The sequence below is a fragment of the Monopterus albus genome, unplaced genomic scaffold (genome assembly GCF_001952655.1).
Source record: "Monopterus albus unplaced genomic scaffold, M_albus_1.0 scaffold179.1, whole genome shotgun sequence".
Lineage (NCBI taxonomy): Eukaryota > Metazoa > Chordata > Actinopteri > Synbranchiformes > Synbranchidae > Monopterus > Monopterus albus.
The window spans coordinates 300,563-318,780 of NW_018128059.1; the positions used below are offsets into that span (position 1 = coordinate 300,563).

At 41.2% G+C, this 18,218-nt stretch overlaps 2 protein-coding genes across 7 annotated transcripts in view; both read right to left on the reverse strand.

Annotated features, from left to right (window-relative positions):
- The window catches only part of tbx2b (T-box transcription factor 2b), an 8,175-nt gene extending 7,566 nt beyond the window's left edge, over positions 1-609 (reverse strand). Inside the window, exon 1 of the mRNA XM_020616821.1 lies at positions 33-609. Within this exon, the coding sequence (XP_020472477.1) occupies positions 33-218 (186 nt within the window). The 5' untranslated portion in view covers positions 219-609. The remainder of the gene's footprint in view (positions 1-32) is intronic.
- Positions 610-9,578: 8,969 nt separating this feature from the next.
- The window catches only part of bcas3 (BCAS3 microtubule associated cell migration factor), a 531,108-nt gene continuing 522,468 nt past the window's right edge, over positions 9,579-18,218 (reverse strand). For all 6 annotated transcript variants that reach the window (XM_020616813.1, XM_020616811.1, XM_020616814.1 and 3 more), the window contains one exon: positions 9,579-10,779. In XM_020616813.1, the coding sequence (XP_020472469.1) occupies positions 10,631-10,779 (149 nt within the window). In that variant the 3' untranslated portion in view covers positions 9,579-10,630. The remainder of the gene's footprint in view (positions 10,780-18,218) is intronic.

Below are 18,218 nucleotides of genomic sequence, written 5' to 3' on the forward strand. Positions count from 1 at the left end.
TGATGGGGCCTGGGGGCCGAGTGGACCCCAGCCTCCGCCGCCCCGGCCAGGCCGTGGTCGGGGATGGGCTTGGTGAGCGCCCCGGGAGGCAGGCTGAGCGCTGGGAAGAAGGAAGGCTGCGCGGCCGCTAGGAAGGCGGACATGGGGAAGTCGGTCGGCCGGTGTGCGTGGAAAGGGTGATAAGCCATTGCAGTCCCTGTAAAAACTGGATCTCTCATCGGTGCATCCACAAAAACCGAAGTGAGATAATGGATATTTAGTGGTATTTTCCCCAACTGTGACCCAGTGTAGGTGCCCGATTCGCGAGCAGTTAATTTCTGTAAAGCGGTACAGAAGAGTACAGCGCCGTGTTAAGTAGCCCAGAGTCGCCGTTGATGTGCTTTCCCCTTGGTTCCTCCGCAGTCCTTCAGTAGAAGCGGCGCCGTGAAGGCAGAGCCCGGCTGCGCTGTGTGGCTCTCAGGGAAATGAGCTGTTTCTCTGCTTCAGTCATCCCACACTGACTGGAGAGATGTGGCCCCGTTCACTGCAGATCTGTGACTATCTCACATGTCCTTCCTGCCTCCATCCCGAGCACTAATGAACCAAGCCCCTTTGATTGCTGATTTTACGCTTTCTGGACCAATTGTGGGCCCCTATAGGCGTGGTTCTGACAGCTCTGGCCAGACTCTAGGAGAAGGAGGGGGGCAAGAAGGTGTCGGAAGCATTAGCAGTAAGAAAACATGTCAACAGAATAAAATATTAACCAATGACAGGAAAGATCGGGAAATCCCACCCCCATTTCCAAGCCAAGCACCGGGTCAGCGCCCAGTTCTTGGCCGGTGGAGGCATCACCTCTCTCGGCTTGCGTTTATACAGTGTCGCCTCCGGACAACCGGTCCACGCTCACAGTTTTAATACTCACCTTTATACAGAGGAACAGCTCCAGCTCTCCACGTTTACCACTGTCTTTTAGAACAGCTCACAACAGTAAATCCACGCCTCGGAGCTCAGGCTCTGCGTGCCGGAGAGATTTACCTCAGAGCTGCTGTTCTCTCGGCCACTGTGTAATAAGAGAATTGTAATTATTCCATGTTACTGGCTATTTTCACCCTTAGGTTGGATTTACCACACACTAGCCTAAGCTACGTTAGCTGTGTGCATACTGATTTCAGCCTCATACCGCCCTGGCTTCCCCAAGTGAGAGCCGTTTATCTGTGCCTTTTCCGGTTCGAACTGACTGGAAGGCTACAGCAGCAGCAGCGTAATAACGAGGCAAAGCCTGGAAAAGACAAACCCAGATGCTGCGTGGAGGAAAAAAGAGGAAACCAGATGAATGATGATGAATGAATTTTCAGATGAAACTCAGGGAGAAGGAAAGCGGTGAGTGCACACTTCGATACAAACATTTCCTTGCTTGGCTGCAAAGTTAGGCTAAGTTTCTTGGCTACTTCGTGGCATATTTACAGTTTTAAATGCGGCTAAATAATATCATTGTCATTGCAGTTGTCTCACTCCTGTTGTTACGGTGCTGTTTGACGCCGCGGTGATTTTTTTTTTCAAGTGCACAGCTTGTATTTCCACATCAAACAGTCGCAGCGATGAGATGATTTAGTGCTCAGTCTCAGAGCTATGGGCAAGCCGCGGTAGCGTGTAATCTCCGACAGGTTGTATTTTGTCAAACCAGGACAGTGCGTGGCTCCGGGAGCCACGGGGGGCCCTCCAGCCTTCCAGCCTTCCTCCAGTCCGCTCTGTTGAGCTCCTTTAGATAAATCCAGCGCCGCAGCTACTGATTGCTTGTACTCAGTTTGTTAAAGAGCCGCTCGGCGCCAGTCGGCTGATGCACCACAGTAAGAACAGTCTCTTGTCTCTTTACATTTACCCTGAAGTCTAGCATGTGCGATCCCCTCCAAACGCATCAGCAGCTTCATCTGCGGCTTTGCTCCACTTTGTGCCTCGGCCATGACTCGGTGTCAGATGTGAGCTTTTCTTTTCTTTTCTTTTTTGGTAAACATATGCTGTCTCCGGGCAGGACGGACCGTGATGTGGGCCACAGGCGTCACTTCGACACAAACTGAAACAAAAAGTGATAATCCTCCTGAATGAGACTGTTAGAGGCAACTGCGCATTTCATTTTAACCCCTGGAACCAGCCGCGTCTCTGCGGCGCTTGACAGCCGTACAAAACTCCCAGTGGCCACAAAAATGTGTTGAATAATATATAACCTATAAAACACCACTTATTAAAACATAAAATTCATCCAATAAAATTCATAATCGACCACTAGAGAACCATAGGCATATAACAATCAAATCGATTCATAGCGTTTAAAAAAGACAAAGGGTAAAAATTGTTTAATATCCATAAATGCGACCCAAAATAAAACTCCAGAAAGTTACAGCCGCCCGCGCTTGTGGCAGAAACAGCATGTTACGTGATGTAAGAGCATGAAATGTTTGCACATCTCTACATCTCTACACACTTGTTGCTGGGCGTCCATCAGAGTGATACAGCCATGCGTAAAGAGTCAGCAGGTCAAACAGGAGCAGCTACAGCTCAACATAGCGCACTATATCTGACTGAAGCCAGTTTCTACACGTTCTACACATTAGATCAGACACAAGTCCCTGGAACATCAACTGCCTCACAGTGCAGACAGCAGCAGCAGTCAGTGTTCAGCGACAACGTGGAAAAGTGTATTTTCAGCCAGCCAGGTGTTGGGCACAAATGCCAATCATTAACTTCATATGAGAATAATATCACCCAGAATGTCCTCCACATCACCTCGCGATTTTCTTCAGTTATAGTGACTGTTATACCATGATTTGTTGGGAGTGCGGCATCTTAAGATTTATCAAATGACAAAGATACAGGAGCCGCGGGGTAGCTGTCAAGGTGTGCAAGCATGGAGTGTTACTGGAGAGAAATAAAAGACTGGCAACGTATGGGGGTAGATAACTGTTTTACTACCGGAATACTCGGCTGGATAATTGTATCAACAATGCTTGTGCAAATTAGTCGCCAATTATTTGTTCTGTGCCGTCAGCGGCACAGGAATCTCCATTACGTGAGATTTAAAAATCATTAAGTGGAGGGAGGACTTCTGTGAGCAGAGCTGCACGGAAAGGGCATTGTGTTGATAAATGAACATACCCTCTGATGGGAAACATATTGTAAATATGCTCCTTAGACTTGTCTGGGAATGTCCTGGGTGTCTGGATGTGAAGGAGAAGCAGTCATTTAGGAGACTAGAAGATCTTGAAAAGATTTGCAAAATGACTTTGAAAGATTTAAAAACAGGAACAAATTCAGAGGTTTGGGCTTTCAGCCTTCATGACATTGAAACATTCTTCAATGTATCCCCAAAAATGAGTCACAATAAGCAGACCTAAATTTAAGATATTTGATAGAGTTTTCAATCACTCTACAAGCCGGGATTGTGCCTATTTACTGTAAATGAACCGCATGCATGACAATTTCTATACAGTAGGAAATTGACTAAAGCTTTTCCGTGTCCTTGAGCCGCCCGCTCAATACAATACAGTACAAATGCAGATGTGAAAATGTGCATAAGAAGCGTCTTGTGGCCCTGTGAGTTGGCCCGTGTCAGCGATCCCAACCAAAGACACTCTAATTACAACATAACGGCACAGTTTCCCCTACATTCGCCTATAATCGAGTATTGTTATTTTCTTTCTCCCTTCGACATTGTTCCTTTCCTCCTTTCATCTCCCCATCTTCTCCTCCCATCTCCCTGCATCATCTCTCCAGCTATATTTAGCGGCTAGACTGGGGCCTTGGCGCCAGACCGTTTAAGACCTGTCAAAGTCCCTCATATTTCCCCTTGTCACATGGAAACCCAGCGACCAGCGGCCTTCTCCTCTCCTCCTCGTCCTCCTTTTCTCTTTAACCTCCCCCCCCCCACACAGCAGCCCTCCTCCTCCTCTCCTTCATCTCCTCCACTTCCTCCAGTTCACTCTTCTAAATTAAACATATCAGTTCTCACTTGTAGGAAAAGCAAAAATGTTTCCTCAATCCTGTCCCAAGACGCACACACACTATCACTACAACAGGCCGAGTATATGAAAGAGATGCTTTTTGGAACTGGATGAATACCTGATGCATCACAGCTCTGCTCTGAATGCTCTAAAGCATTTTTTTTTTCCTGGACATGACTTAATGACAAACTCAATCACGAACTACAACCACTCATATCGAGCTATACCTGCCAGAGCTGTTTCACCCTCCTACCCTCCCGCTCGTGTCTGAATCGCAGCCACGGTGTTTTATGACCCGTATGAATGACAGGTAGACCACCAGGCGGGGGCGCTATAGTGAGCGAAAGCAGCCAGACGAGCGTGACAGAACTGTCACACTCACTGGCGTTAATGTAGCTAAATTACTGATGCTGTAGACGCTCAGGTGGACTCATCAAACCACAACATAAGATGTATGTTTCACAGAGCCTCATTGAAAGTTTTGACTTCATTTAGTGTTGATTTTTTACATTAATGCTGAATCTCACATCGTGTCTTATTGGGACACATTTCAGTCATTTTAATTACAGTGAAACAAGGCCAAAGTTTATAAAACTAAGAAGCCACATGGACCCTTGAATGGCCTTGAACCACACGTTGCAATCCGCTGAGAAGTCAAATCAGTTTGGCCATAGGTGAATGACTTACGCACTGCAGACCTGTGCGCCCCAGTGTGTGTGTTTATCCAGTGTAAAACAAACGGGACCACTGGATGTGACCTGCACTTCCAAGAAGATCCTGATGATATTAACGGCTGCCTCAGTTGTTTCACATAGATTTAATAAAACACCCTTCTCGTAGTGTGGTTGCTGGTCAGAGGTGAGCTTCCCCTAGTGCCTCTGAGCACAAAGCGCCGTCAGGTCTGAATGATGTTTTTTTTTTTCAACCACCAGAAACAATGTATTTTTGTGTATGTGCATCAAATTTTAAATACAAGGAAAATAACCATGAACCTTCTTAGACAACTTTCACGAATCCCCGAAACTGATAGAAACTACTGACACCGGAAAGAATCCTTCAAAAATAAAGAGGCATCTGTGCACGCCAAGTGGTCTTAAAACACGCTTCCAATTTCCAGGTTTTGAAAAGTAACTTGTTGTATTATTTCCCATTTATCCACATGTTTTTATTTTAGACATTTTTTTCTATTGATTTGCTGAAACACTTTTATTTTCAAAGTAGACCGATTTATTCTGCGCAATCGGGACACTAAAACTCTCGGGACTTTTCTTTCTATTTTTATGCGTACGTGTATGAGTGCCAGTATTGTCTTAAAATTAAAAATCTGCGCTGTTTTTAACGGCGTCAAGCAAATGAAAGAGAGGGACTGTATGTTTGTGTCCAGGAGAGCACCTCCAAATAAATCAGTAGAAATTTAAGCAGCGGGCTTTTAAAAATATTGCGCAGCTGAACTTATTTATTACTACAACCTTTTTCAAACCAGAAAAACCATCTTTTGTATGTCTTGCAGATGTGTTGACACTTGGAGAAATTGAATTAGCAGCTGCAGCGCCGGAAACACTGAATCACATTAGAAGAGGAGCAGAGGAGCAGAGGCTACCTGCAGGACGGGGGAGAGGAGCTTTACTGCACACAGCACACAGGAGAACCGAGCCAACACGGCACAGCTCCTACAACGCAACAGAACAAAGGATGACGTCCACAAAATAGTCCTAACTTGTTACCATTCCGTTTCTTAAAGTCCAAACTTGGAACAGGCCCCTGGGTCGAGTTCAACAAATAGTTTAAAACGCCATATTTGATTGTTAGTTGGATCATTGTTAACACCAGCATAATCAATAGGCCGGTAGTAGCGGTTATTATTTTAAACGCTGATACCTGAAATGATTCGCAATAGGACGAACATGTTCAACACGTTATGTCGTGAATGACTGAAATATCTAACGGCCTACTTTGAACCATTTCCAGCTTCAAGTATGTCACATTAAAAAGAACTGCAAACGTGTGAGTGTGCAACAAATAATGTCATATAATGTCGCAGTAATTGGTTTAAAAAGAGAATGAGCCCGCCGTCACTGTGCAGCTCGAAATGAACGTGAGCATATTGGGTAACCGAGTTCAGGTAGTTTGCTCTATATTTAAGTGTCTGAAGTAAGATTTCTTTGGCTCTACAGGGCAGTGAGTAAACTGCCTGTAAGGTCAGATAAACCAGAGCAGCACTGAGAATGGACAATGATAGATGTGTTTCTGGGGGGATAAATATTGGGGGATGAAAGGGATCCGGAAGAAAATCCTGGTTGTGATTCACATCTCATCTCCATCCAACCGGACAACGGCATGTCAGAGCAGTGAGCGCGTCTCCAGCTCTGTCCGGTTCTCTACACTGAAGGTGCATTTTAGTGTAGACCAGGCTGGGTTTACCAGGTTCAAGGATCTCCAGGGGCCCTGCATGTGTGTCCTGATGTGGAGAGCGCAACAGTTTGATTTCAGCGTAATTGTGCTAGAATCCATCCTGATGACAAATAAATAACTGTCATGCTCCCCAGAAAAACAGATATACATAGCCGTACAATTCAACAATAATTAATATACGATACTCCCCTTTACAGGTGCAACTTAATCTATGTGCGGTGTAACACTGGATGTGTTTAAGGGTTTGCACTTGCATGACAAGGACTTCCAATGGCCCAGAGCCATGTGCCAGAGCCAATCATGTGCTCACTGAAGCCACCTGCTGCAGAACAACAGCCGTCTATAGCTCTGTGGATAGTTCCCCGAAAATGCACCTTTATTTATTTCACTCAAAATAAACCTGATTGCATAATTACTCTTAGCTTCTCACAAGCATCAAGCAAGCATCATGACACATAAAGTCTTCGATGTTAAAAACTAAATTAAATAAAATTAATTAAACATTTTCAGGGACTAAATCTGATCGAATGTATTTGAGGTCCAGGCCATGCACACCACCTTGAGATCTTCTTGCTGTTGCAGTCTTTTCATTCACAGTGCAGATGTTGAAGGATTCAGTGAAGATGACACAATGGTAAAACAGTCTAATTCTAATCATGTTCTCCTCTTTCCTTTGTTGTTACTTTAGCTGCGTGTCTGTTATGTTTTCTCTGTTTTCGGAACTTTTGTAATCAACATTATTTATTGTGGAGTTTCACTTTCTGACCTGCTCACCAAATGTAGGAAATATACAGTAAACTAATGTTAATTTCCTTTAAACATTGGATTGTGTAAAGCTAGGTCTTACACATCTCAGTTTTTCAAATCAATCAGGTAATGATCTATGTTTGTGTGTGTTCTCTCACTAGATTTTGCTGCTTAACTGCAAAAGAGTGATTTTTGATTAAGCAGATTCCTGATTGTGAATTAGTCAAATCTGTGTGGACCTACATCCACTACATGCCAGTTCTTATGGCCAGCTGGGCATACCATACATACCATGTACCATAATATATACATGGAAATTAGTAGTCGAATACAGTACACTTAACTTCACTTTATTCTGAATGGAGAAAATAAAATGTTTTATAACCATATATGTAGTTGTATATGTAAGATATACAACTACTAATTTCCATGTATATATTATGATACACTTAACTTCACTTTATTCTGAATAATGAAAATAAAATGTTTTATAATTTTTTTGATAACCAGTGTCTAGTATGTTTTGTTATGGTAAAAGCTAGATGGCAAAGTTATCAAGTTAAAGTAACTCAGTGAGTGAATCACACCCATTTTCCCACTAAATGTACAACCCTAATAAATCAGTGTTTACTGATTTACACTGTTTACTTTACTTTACACTGTAATGTAGTCAAGGCTAAATTACTAACATGAAGTCTGTGGTCTTTTAGCATATTCAGTGTTAAAGTGATTGGAGCCTGGAATCCTTCCACATACTGCATGCTAAGTTGCTAGCATCCTAGTGTGTGGATAGTGGTGACATGTTATGTTCCATTTAGAAATGAAATAATATATGTACCCTCGTGACCCCGTTTGGGACTAAGCGGTATAGACAATGGATGGATGGACAATATATGTAGTGATGAACCCAGCTAAAATCAGGAGAACACAATACTTTTGCCTCTTGCTGACTTCAATTATAATATTTTCCATTTGTTCTAAGACAATTGTTAAGTTTTCAGTTTGTTGTTTCTCTTGTTGAAAGTTCACATGTGGGGGCTCAGCAACACCATACATTCCTGAGCAGGATGGATGTTCAGACCCGGAAGCCTCAAAGTTTGTTCCATTTGCGCTTCAAGGAGCCAGTGACTTGAATCAGTAAGCCGTTCCCTTGTATTAAGTGGCTTTACAAGGACACATTGAATGTCAAGTTAATGTTCAGTATTTTGGGATTTCTTCATGATATGAATATGAAGCTAACTGTAGTCAGGTTTCTCCCCATCTCTAACAACACCAGGTTAATAGAAATATAATAAATATAGAAATGCATTTTGAACTGACACAATTTTCAGGTGTTTTTGTGCAGTATTCTTGTTTAACATTTTATTTTAAAAAAGTTTCACAAATGACACTGATGATCAAAGTTAGGTTTTCCTCCACATGTATCATTTGCACTTTTGAAGATATTAAGCAATGCAAATGTTTGTAATGATGTGCTGGAGTCAATCAAAACATTTCAAGTGTTTCAAGTTTAGTTTTTCTGTTCTGTTTGTTGTATATTGCTGAACTTTCCTCTGGATGCAGTGGCAGAGCCACATTATGTCTTCTTTATTCTGCCTTATTCATAAGGGATTTTGCATCTAAGCCTAAATAAAACCATTTTTTATGAATTCATCCTCTGGTTCACACTTTAACTGATTTTATTTGTAAATATATATGACTGGAAATTCAGGCACGCTGTTTTGAATTCAATAAGTTATTTATTTAATTTTTGTGCAAACAATTTCTGGTCCTCTCCAAATTTGGATATGTGCCATTATACACTCACTGGCCACTTTATTAGGTACAGCTGTACAACTGTATGCACTTCAATGCAACACTTCCACCTTAACATCTGTGTTTATGAAGCTCAAAATGTTTCAGTATTTGGTGAAATTGTCATAAAAGAATAAATACAATTTTATTAAAGCTGGTCTTGTACTGGACTACATTGCATTCAGAGGTGTTCTTACAGCCAGCTGAGCATGTTTGTAGCTGGGGAGGACAAAAATATAGAGACAGAAGTGTTGCATGAAAGTGCGTACAATTGTACAGGTGTACCTAATAAAGTGGCCGGTAAGGATCCCTTTTTAATTTTATGACTATTAGCTTATGAACACATTGATAAGATTTTTTTTAAAAGCACAGAGGGAACAATATGCTGCTAATGTCATTAGAATTTAAATGTTTTGGGAGAAGTTTTCTGCCGAGTAGCAGTGAAACAAACATGCTCTCTTGTTTCTCCACTCTCTCTCAGAACAGTCTCTCAGTTGCCCATAAAAAGTCCCTATAACAACACTTTAGTGCCTGTTAAAATATGGTACTAATTACTGGTGGTACTCTGTGCTGATGATCACCTCAGTGGTTGAAATCTGAACAGCACAATTAGGAGCAGTCAGAGGAGAGAAAAAAGAGTTTCATTTCCTCATGTTTTATTGTTTCTACTTCCAATGCTGGAAAAGAAGTCAGTGTTTCACAAATTCAGTCTCACTGTCAACAAGCATTTGCTTAGAATTAAGAACAAGTCGATTCATGCCGCTATCCAGTGACAGAGTCAGCCCAGCAACATGTGGGACTGTGCACTACTATTAGGATTGTATATCTTTGCTGACTTGACTTACAGTGGATTCCATTTTTCATCAGATCAAACAGGCAAGGTGTGTCTAACAGAAGAAGTTATGATTATCACAGTCAGTCTTATTTATTATGGGCAAAGCTAGTACATTTAAGGACAATATATTTTTAGTGGTTTATAACTAGAAGCATGAAAAAGATTTTGGTCAAAAGTTGCTAATGTACAAAATACAGCATGACAGCCATAGACAAGACTCTATTATTCTACTCAATTAAAATTTACCATGTGAAAATACCAAATGGAGAACATATCTAAATGATTTCAGAAACATATTTCAGTTACACATTAAACACCGAAGTTACTTCAGTCATGTAGTAATGGTGTCATCTCATTACTGCATCTTCTGTCAAAAGTAATTACATGAACATCAAAATCAAAGGAATGAAAGGACCAAATTTTATCAAAAACCTTTAGCCAGAGGCCATGCGCACAGCAACACACACATACACACACCCACAGAGGGGAAAGGAGCCACTACACGTCAGTGACTGGAATAAACATTTTTTATTCGTCAGCTCTCCCTTTCTTATGGCTCCTTCAGACAATAGTCACACCGGAAAGCTTCAAACACATACAAAGAATGTAGGTGGGCTGAGGAAGCAGAGGGGGAGAAAGGTTGCTCTCCAGCAATGTCTGTCTCAACTGGCTTATGATTTAACACAACAAAAAGGTAACTAGCAGGGTCAGATTGATTTGTTGGGCTGATACTGACAACAGCTGTAAAAACCATAACAGCCTGAATATAGAAACACAAATCCTAGTTGAACACATGAGCCTGTCAGTGTAATGCTGGGTATCAGGTGGGCTGTACGGCAGTGCTTCTTGAAGGAGGAAAGGTGGGAATCTAGGGGAAGTTGGTGGGGAAGAGGCTGAGTGGCTGGTTCTCATTGGTGGGCAGGGGTGAACGGTAGCCCTCGAAGTTGCGTGGGATGCTGCCACTGGTGGAACCCGAGCTGTTACTGAGGGTCTCGATGCTGCCCTCCCTTTGCAGCTCTGCAGGGACAGACAGACAGAGAGAAAAGAACGTTGACACAACAAGCTAGAGCATAGGCTCATCAAACAGCAGGCCTGCACATCCCACCTCTGTCCATTTTGATAGTTTCATTGTGTACTGAAACCCCCTGGACTCACTGTACTCACGGACACTATACTTTTTCACCCATGACAGAAAAAAAATGTCCTCATTATTATGGCTATGTATTTAATAGTTCAGACTGAAACATGTCCAAAGTGAGTATTAACAACTGTTAATATTGCCACTGAATGATCTGTCATGTCTCATTTGCATATTCTCTATGTCCGGATGTTGTTGCCAACTTTTGTCAATTTTTTTTACTTTATTTTGGGATAAATCTTGAATGGTTGGAGGTTTGGGTTGTTTAATACATTAAAAAGGGTTGTACAGACAGTACTGAAAAAGTTAACAGTGATATTCAGCTCTACTAATGAAATTAAGGGGACTTCTAGTGTCACATTAAAGAAGCAAAAGATGTTTTAAACAGGAAAGCTGTGCACACTGGCTCCAGATGAAATAATCTTAAGAAAAAGTAGCAATGCCACAGTTTAGAAATACTTTGTTATAACTAAAAGTCCTCCATTCAAAACAATGCTATAATTAAATAAAAGTACAAAAGTATTATCAGGAAAATGTACTTTAAGTGCCAAAACTAAAGGTACTCATACATAATGTACATTATCTTACTGGATTATGAATATTGATGTTTTAAGTGTTCATCACTTTAATGCTGCAGGTGGTAAAGGTGCAGCTAATGACTTTATATACTGTTGGGGTGTTTGTGATGGGAGTGAGCATAAATAAAATTGCACATTGGTGCTGGGAAAAAGAACAACCCTGGCAGACCCTGATGCCTCCACTGAGGCCAACCCGAGATGATGATGTAAGAAAACATCAAGTGTCTGCATTGGTTGTGGCATATTGCTTCAGGTGCCTGTATGACGATGAAATCTATAATCCAGGAAGGCCAGCCTAAGACTGAAGGCCTCTCTGATGCCAAAACACTGCAAGTCAGTTTGTGAGACAACAAGGAACCATTGTGGAAAGTCATCACAGCAATCACTTCCTCCTTTGTTGAGACAACTACCAGGTAAACAGTAAAATACACATTCCCATTACAAAGTATAAAATAATCTACCAGATGTGTGTGATATGTACTCATGTTGTGCTGTGCCAAAAGCTGAGCCAGGCTTATCGTTCTGTGAGCAGCATTCTCTGGTAACTGGACTTTTCATAACTTTCCTCTAAACCAATTCAGCCAGACATTTTTTTCCTCTTCTCTCTTTTTCATCCCTCATTATTTTGTTTTAATGTAATCCTGTTTATCTTGCCTTGAGTTTTTAGGAGTGGTCTTTAGATCTAGGAATAGACACTTTAAGCTTCATATTTATAGGTATATGTCTGTATATATGTGAATGTTGTGTATCTTTGTGAATAGCCTTGTGTTTATTCAGTACCTTTTTGAAATGTGTAAGTCAAAAGACAAACAAAGACATCTGAGCCAAGGCAATGGTCTAACTGAAGTCAAGACATATGGGCATCAGGATCCCAAATACTGCTGTTGCTGGTTGAGAAACCGGATGGATACAAAGGATGTAATTTCTTTGTTCAGTATTTGTGGAATCACCTCAAGACTCCTCTGGAGAAAATTCAAGAGCACCTCCTTCAGACAGCGGCCTGCACCAACATTAAAAATCAGTGGAACTGCAGCAACAAAATGAAAGCTGAGACGTTCTGTCATGCTGTCTGCGGACGTGATCTGCTGGACCTACAGTTTCTTTCTGGTATCAATTTCCAGTGCTGGAGTCTCAAATGTGCCAGGATATCATGCTACAAATTCTTTCTGCTGTATGAGGTGACATTACACACTACTGTCAATCAAAAACTAACTCCACAAAACATCAGTGACCAATCTTTTCACAAAGAGCATGTTGGAAGTGGAAGCTTCATACAAACCACTCCAAGTTAACATGCACTGTGCCACTCTGTGGTGTTATCCCTGCCTGCTGCACACTTTTTCATTTGCCAACACTACACAGCAGTAATCCCCGGCAGAGGTGAAGACTGCTGCTTCACCATGCGCCTACTTGGTTGATGTCGTAATAGCTGCTAGGAACGTTTAACTAGCAAAATCCACAATGTTTAATCTAAGAACATGCCTATTAAAAAAAAAGCACTCTTATTTTGACTCTACAGTTCTAATAGGACTCAACTGAAACCCAGGTTAATGATACTGTTATTACATACCATTAGCAGCAGAAATATCAACAACTGTATAATGAGAACATGTCATAAGATGAATACATAGGACTACACAACATCCAACCGATGTGCGGACTTCTGCAGCTGAAAAATTTACATTTCTTGAAGTGATTATGTTACACAGTGTTCCACCTTTTAGTTAATTTCCTCTGGTGTTCCACCTTTAATATGCACCCAAACTTGGGTACTTGGTTAAATATATAAAAATATTTTTTCTGTTTTAATTGTTTTTATGTACATTATTTTATTTTGAGGTTATAGGGCTGGAAAGTGGAAAGTGATTGGTTTGAGGGGGGCTAAGGTGATTATTTTCAAGAGGTTCCATGGTGGGCATGGAGTTGAAATATTTAGAAGCAAAGCTGAACAGTGTGGAGAAATCCAGTATATGATGGTATACAGTATGGCTGTACAGTATTGTGTTGCCACACATTGCCAGTGTGAATGCTTAAATGATGTAGTAAAAGCCACAGAAAACTGATAGAGCAGTCTAATTCTGTACATTAAAAACATGCACATGCAGTATCACAGCGCACACACACACCACAGTGCTGGGTTCTATCTGCAACAATATGGGTCATCTGTAATAATATCATCTTTCCAGCCACAGTTCCAGGCAAGCAGAGACAAGTGCTGGAGCCACTGAGACTGAGCCTCACCTCTCCTCTGCAGACCTGCACTGCTAATGTTCACCATCTCCTTGCCTTAATGCCACTGGCTCTCACTGTGACACCCAGGGGTCATTTGGAGGAACCAGGGGATTGTTAGAAAAATGATGCTATGCTTCTGTCCAGGCATTAGTAGCCAAAGTGACCCTTCCCTGTTAGCTCTGTTTCTTAGACCACAGCCTTGTTCTTACTTCACTGACCACCAAACACTTGCCCCTAAGTGAGCCTTTTTTTTTGCCAACTCCACCTAGTTATTGTAGACACTGTAAGCCCTAAAGGCCCTTTCTAGTGCTGCCTAATCCACCTCATTGTGTGGTGCCTACCAGCTATTCAAGAAGTCTTAACCTCTCACGCCCCCAACACAATCCCCCAGCACTCTAATGCCAGGGATCTTTTCCTCTGGGGCTGATGTCACTAGGTAAAGTAATATGCTTATTTACAAGGTGGTTTTGTCCGGCTGGATGTGCAGATAATGCTGTGCTGGAGGGAGGCCAATGAAGAAATGGAAACTACTGTAGGGCTTGACTGATATGGACTTTTAAAGGATGGCTGATCTGTGCCAGCTGAAACATGTTTAATGCTAATATAGTGGCTTATCTTCAAAAATTTTTTCAATGCCCAAAATTTGAAAGCTGATATTAAAATCTCAGCTATTTGCAGTGTTTTTTCCAGAGCTCTATTCTTCTGAGGAGAAAAGCACCTCAAATAGCAATTTGAACAGGTAAAAATAAAATGTTCTTGACCAAAAAGGCTTTTTCTCCAGATATTGGCGTGTGCATGGTCTAATCTTAGAAGTCACTGGGATGACACCACTGACCAGACTTCTAAAGAAAGTGCAAGTCAACACAAGATACGGAGTTGAAAAAGCTATCAGTAAAACAGCAGCAGATGCCATCGTTGGAGATAAGTGGGGAGGCTTTTAAGGCCAAAGTTGGAGGGTGGGGGATGGAGATGTGTTTGGGGATGTGTCCTCACACAGTCCAAGACACATACAACAACACAGCAGCAAGTTAATACATCATCAGGCAACTGGACACACAGAGGGAATGGTCAGAAATACACCCTCAGCTGTGAACACGCCTTAATCCTCTTATACTGTCACACAAACATGCACATACTCCAGCATACACATTTTCATTTTCATACAAACACAGGCTAAATCTACAATCAAGTGCCAAGTACAAAACTTTGCAGTGAAAAAAACCCCAACCCAAACCAAAACAAACCAAAACTACAACAACAACTAAAAACCTATTGTTATGGCATCTTTTCATTCTTAAACCTTTTAATAAACCTAAAGGGAAATTTTGATTTGTTGCAGTTTTGGTTCCCTCCATTTTTTTTTTGGTAATCTTTTCTACTTATTATGACAATATACTCACCGGAGCTGAGATTTGGCAACAGGATAACATTGATACAACTGTAAAATTCAAACATAGCTGTAGATCCAAATGTATCTAAACCACATTATTTGAAGGCAAAACTGAAAGTGTATTAACTGGAATTGACCTAAATCAGTCTTAACTCTGAACTAACCTTAGATTTGACCATAAGCATGAGTTTACATAGGAGACGTAGCATGAGCAACATGTTAGCAGAACAACATGTTAGCAGAACAACAGCAGCAGCATCCACACAACATGGATTCAGGACCAGAACTGACTGACTGGTTTGACATAATGAAAATAATGATGACAATATACTGTAGGTCAAAAATAACTTAACAATGAAAAAAGTAATTAGACAAAAAACAATTCAAGCATGCGGTGATTGACAAACGCAAGTGTTTGACTGAGCACAGATCTAGCTTATCTTGAATGAGTCTTATTTGACAACAACTATGCTGCCTCTGTGAAAACTGAGCAAACTCCATCCACTGAAGAAAATATTACTGAAAGCTTCAAGAACAGGTCAGTGGACCTTAAGTAAAGATTTATTTATTTATTATTGGCTTAGAATCACTTTAATACTGTGCCTTTACCTTAGTCCCCACTGAACAGTAATCTGTGCTTTAACCTGCTGTAACTGTAATCGTGGTCCTATCCAGCAACATGCCCAACATGTCTTTCTACCCTTGTGAGAACAAGAAGTGTACACATATTGGAATACATCAATAGTTACATATAGAGAGCATTTCCTATGGCCCTGACTGCCAATGATTTTGACATGCATGCTGTGGTGAGATGGAACTCACCGCTGAGAGGAAGGGATCAAAGAGAGTACAAAAGAGTTGTTAATCAGAGGCTCTGTGCCGGGCGGGCTGGGGAGAGTCCCATCCATCCTATCCATCCATCCCTCCCTCCCCTTGAGAAGCTTGGATAGGGGCAGTAACCCATAGTGATGGTATACTTATCCCAGCTGATCGTTTTTGTGTTTTAACTTTAATCTTACCATTGGCCCCAGCTGGCTCTGATTAGTGCTCTCACATCACATTCCAACCCCCAGTGGTCACACAAACACCTACACAGGAGTGCATACACACACTTGGCTATGTGGAAAATTATTCACATCTACCAGTGAAAATAAATTTTATTCCAGAGCGAGGATGTCTCCAGCTGCCTGTCATGGTTTCTAGCCACAATGATAAGATCTGTACCCATAATTTTCAAAGCACTAAAGTCACAGGCCCCAATTCTCCCAAGTGAAACTCAACCTAACTAAGAAATTTGACCAGCCACAAAAGCAAAACTTAAAAATAGTATTCTTAAAAAAAGTAACAATGTATTGATTAATTTCATTTGTGTTATTATATTTCTTCTAAGTGTGATTTCTAGTCTAAATGTGGTAACAAAGCCCCTCCATACTACCATATACCAGTGGTGTAGTTAAGTCATTAAACCTTGAGTCGAGTCCTCAGTGTTTCAGTCCAAGCAAAATCCAAGTCACCCAAGGATAGTCTGAGTCCAGTCCGAGTTACTCATCATGGTCTACATTAAACACAACTGACAGGGCTCTCACCTTTCTAAAAGGAGTTTACTTATTTAACTTAAAAAGCTGGCAAACTGTTGCTCCAGTGTTCATTTTACATCATGACATCTGATGGTCTGAGTGCTTCATGGCCAATTTGAAAACAAAATAAATGGGCTGTTGTCTGATTCTGTTTGATATATTTAAATGTGCAAATCAGGAATTAGAGTATCCTACTACATGCATCCAGTTTCAGGTCTATGTGTCTGTTTGAGAGCAGGACTACACAGACACAAGGTACACAGCAGAACAGACTGAAGCTGTGTTTTACAAAATCCACCCCACAGAGCGGTGCAGAGGTATGGATGTTTTTATTCCTGCTTTAGAATCTAACCACAGCGAAGGTATACAGTTTCCTAAATGTCATAGTCACTGCTTAGTCCTATTTGAAATTATCCAAACAGGAGCAAAAGAGCAGTATTTTAAAGAAGAATCCTCTTTATTGTCAATGTAACATGTACAATGAAATTTTGTTGGGAGCCAAGGGCCTAGGCTGCTGCATGCGTATGCACTGCCGTCACGGGTAACTTGGGGGTTCAGTGTCTTGCTTAAGGACACTTTGACATGTGGACTGCAAGCACCAAGATTTGAACCTCCCACCTTGGAGATGACTGCTCTACCCACTGCGCCACTGTCACACCTTTCAAACATATTTCATGATTGTTGATGATGGTTCTGAAAGAGCACTAGTGAGTTTTCTGCATTGCTTTGAACAGTAAACAGAAACAGTAAAATCAAGGTTGTGTAAAGACTGACTCTGGTACAAACCAAGACACTGAAAATAACACCCACTATGACAAACTGTCCCATAGAAATGGTGTATTTTAATAGGTTTTAATCAATGTTTAAAAAATGTCTTCATTTTAAAAGCAGTGCGTTTTCCTAGTTTAAAAAGTAATGGGTTTGGGTATCAATTCTATCACAATGCTTGTTTTATTTTTATGTAAATTCTATGAATATGACTGATTTACACTTTGTGCTTTTTGACTGGCTATACATCCACATATGCATCTCTCTCATATGTATAATTATATACAGTGCCTTGCGAAAGTATTCGGCCCCCTTGAACTTTGCGACCTTTTGCCACATTTCAGGCTTCAAACATAAAGATATAAAACTGTAATTTTTTGTGAAGAATCAACAACAAGTGGGACACAATCATGAAGTGGAACGAAATTTATTGGATATTTCAAACTTTTTTTTAACAAATAAAAAACTGAAAAATTGGGCGTGCAAAATTATTCAGCCCCCTTAAATTAATACTTTGTAGCGCCACCTTTTGCTGCGATTACAGCTGTAAGTCACTTGGGGTATGTCTCTATCAGTTTTGCACATCGAGAGACTGAAATTTTTGCCCATTCCGCCTTGCAAAACAGCTCGAGCTCAGTGAGGTTGGATGGAGAGCGTTTGTGAACAGCAGTTTTCAGTTCTTTCCACAGATTCACGATTGGATTCAGGTCTGGACTTTGACTTGGCCATTCTAACACCTGGATATGTTTATTTGTGAACCATTCCATTGTAGA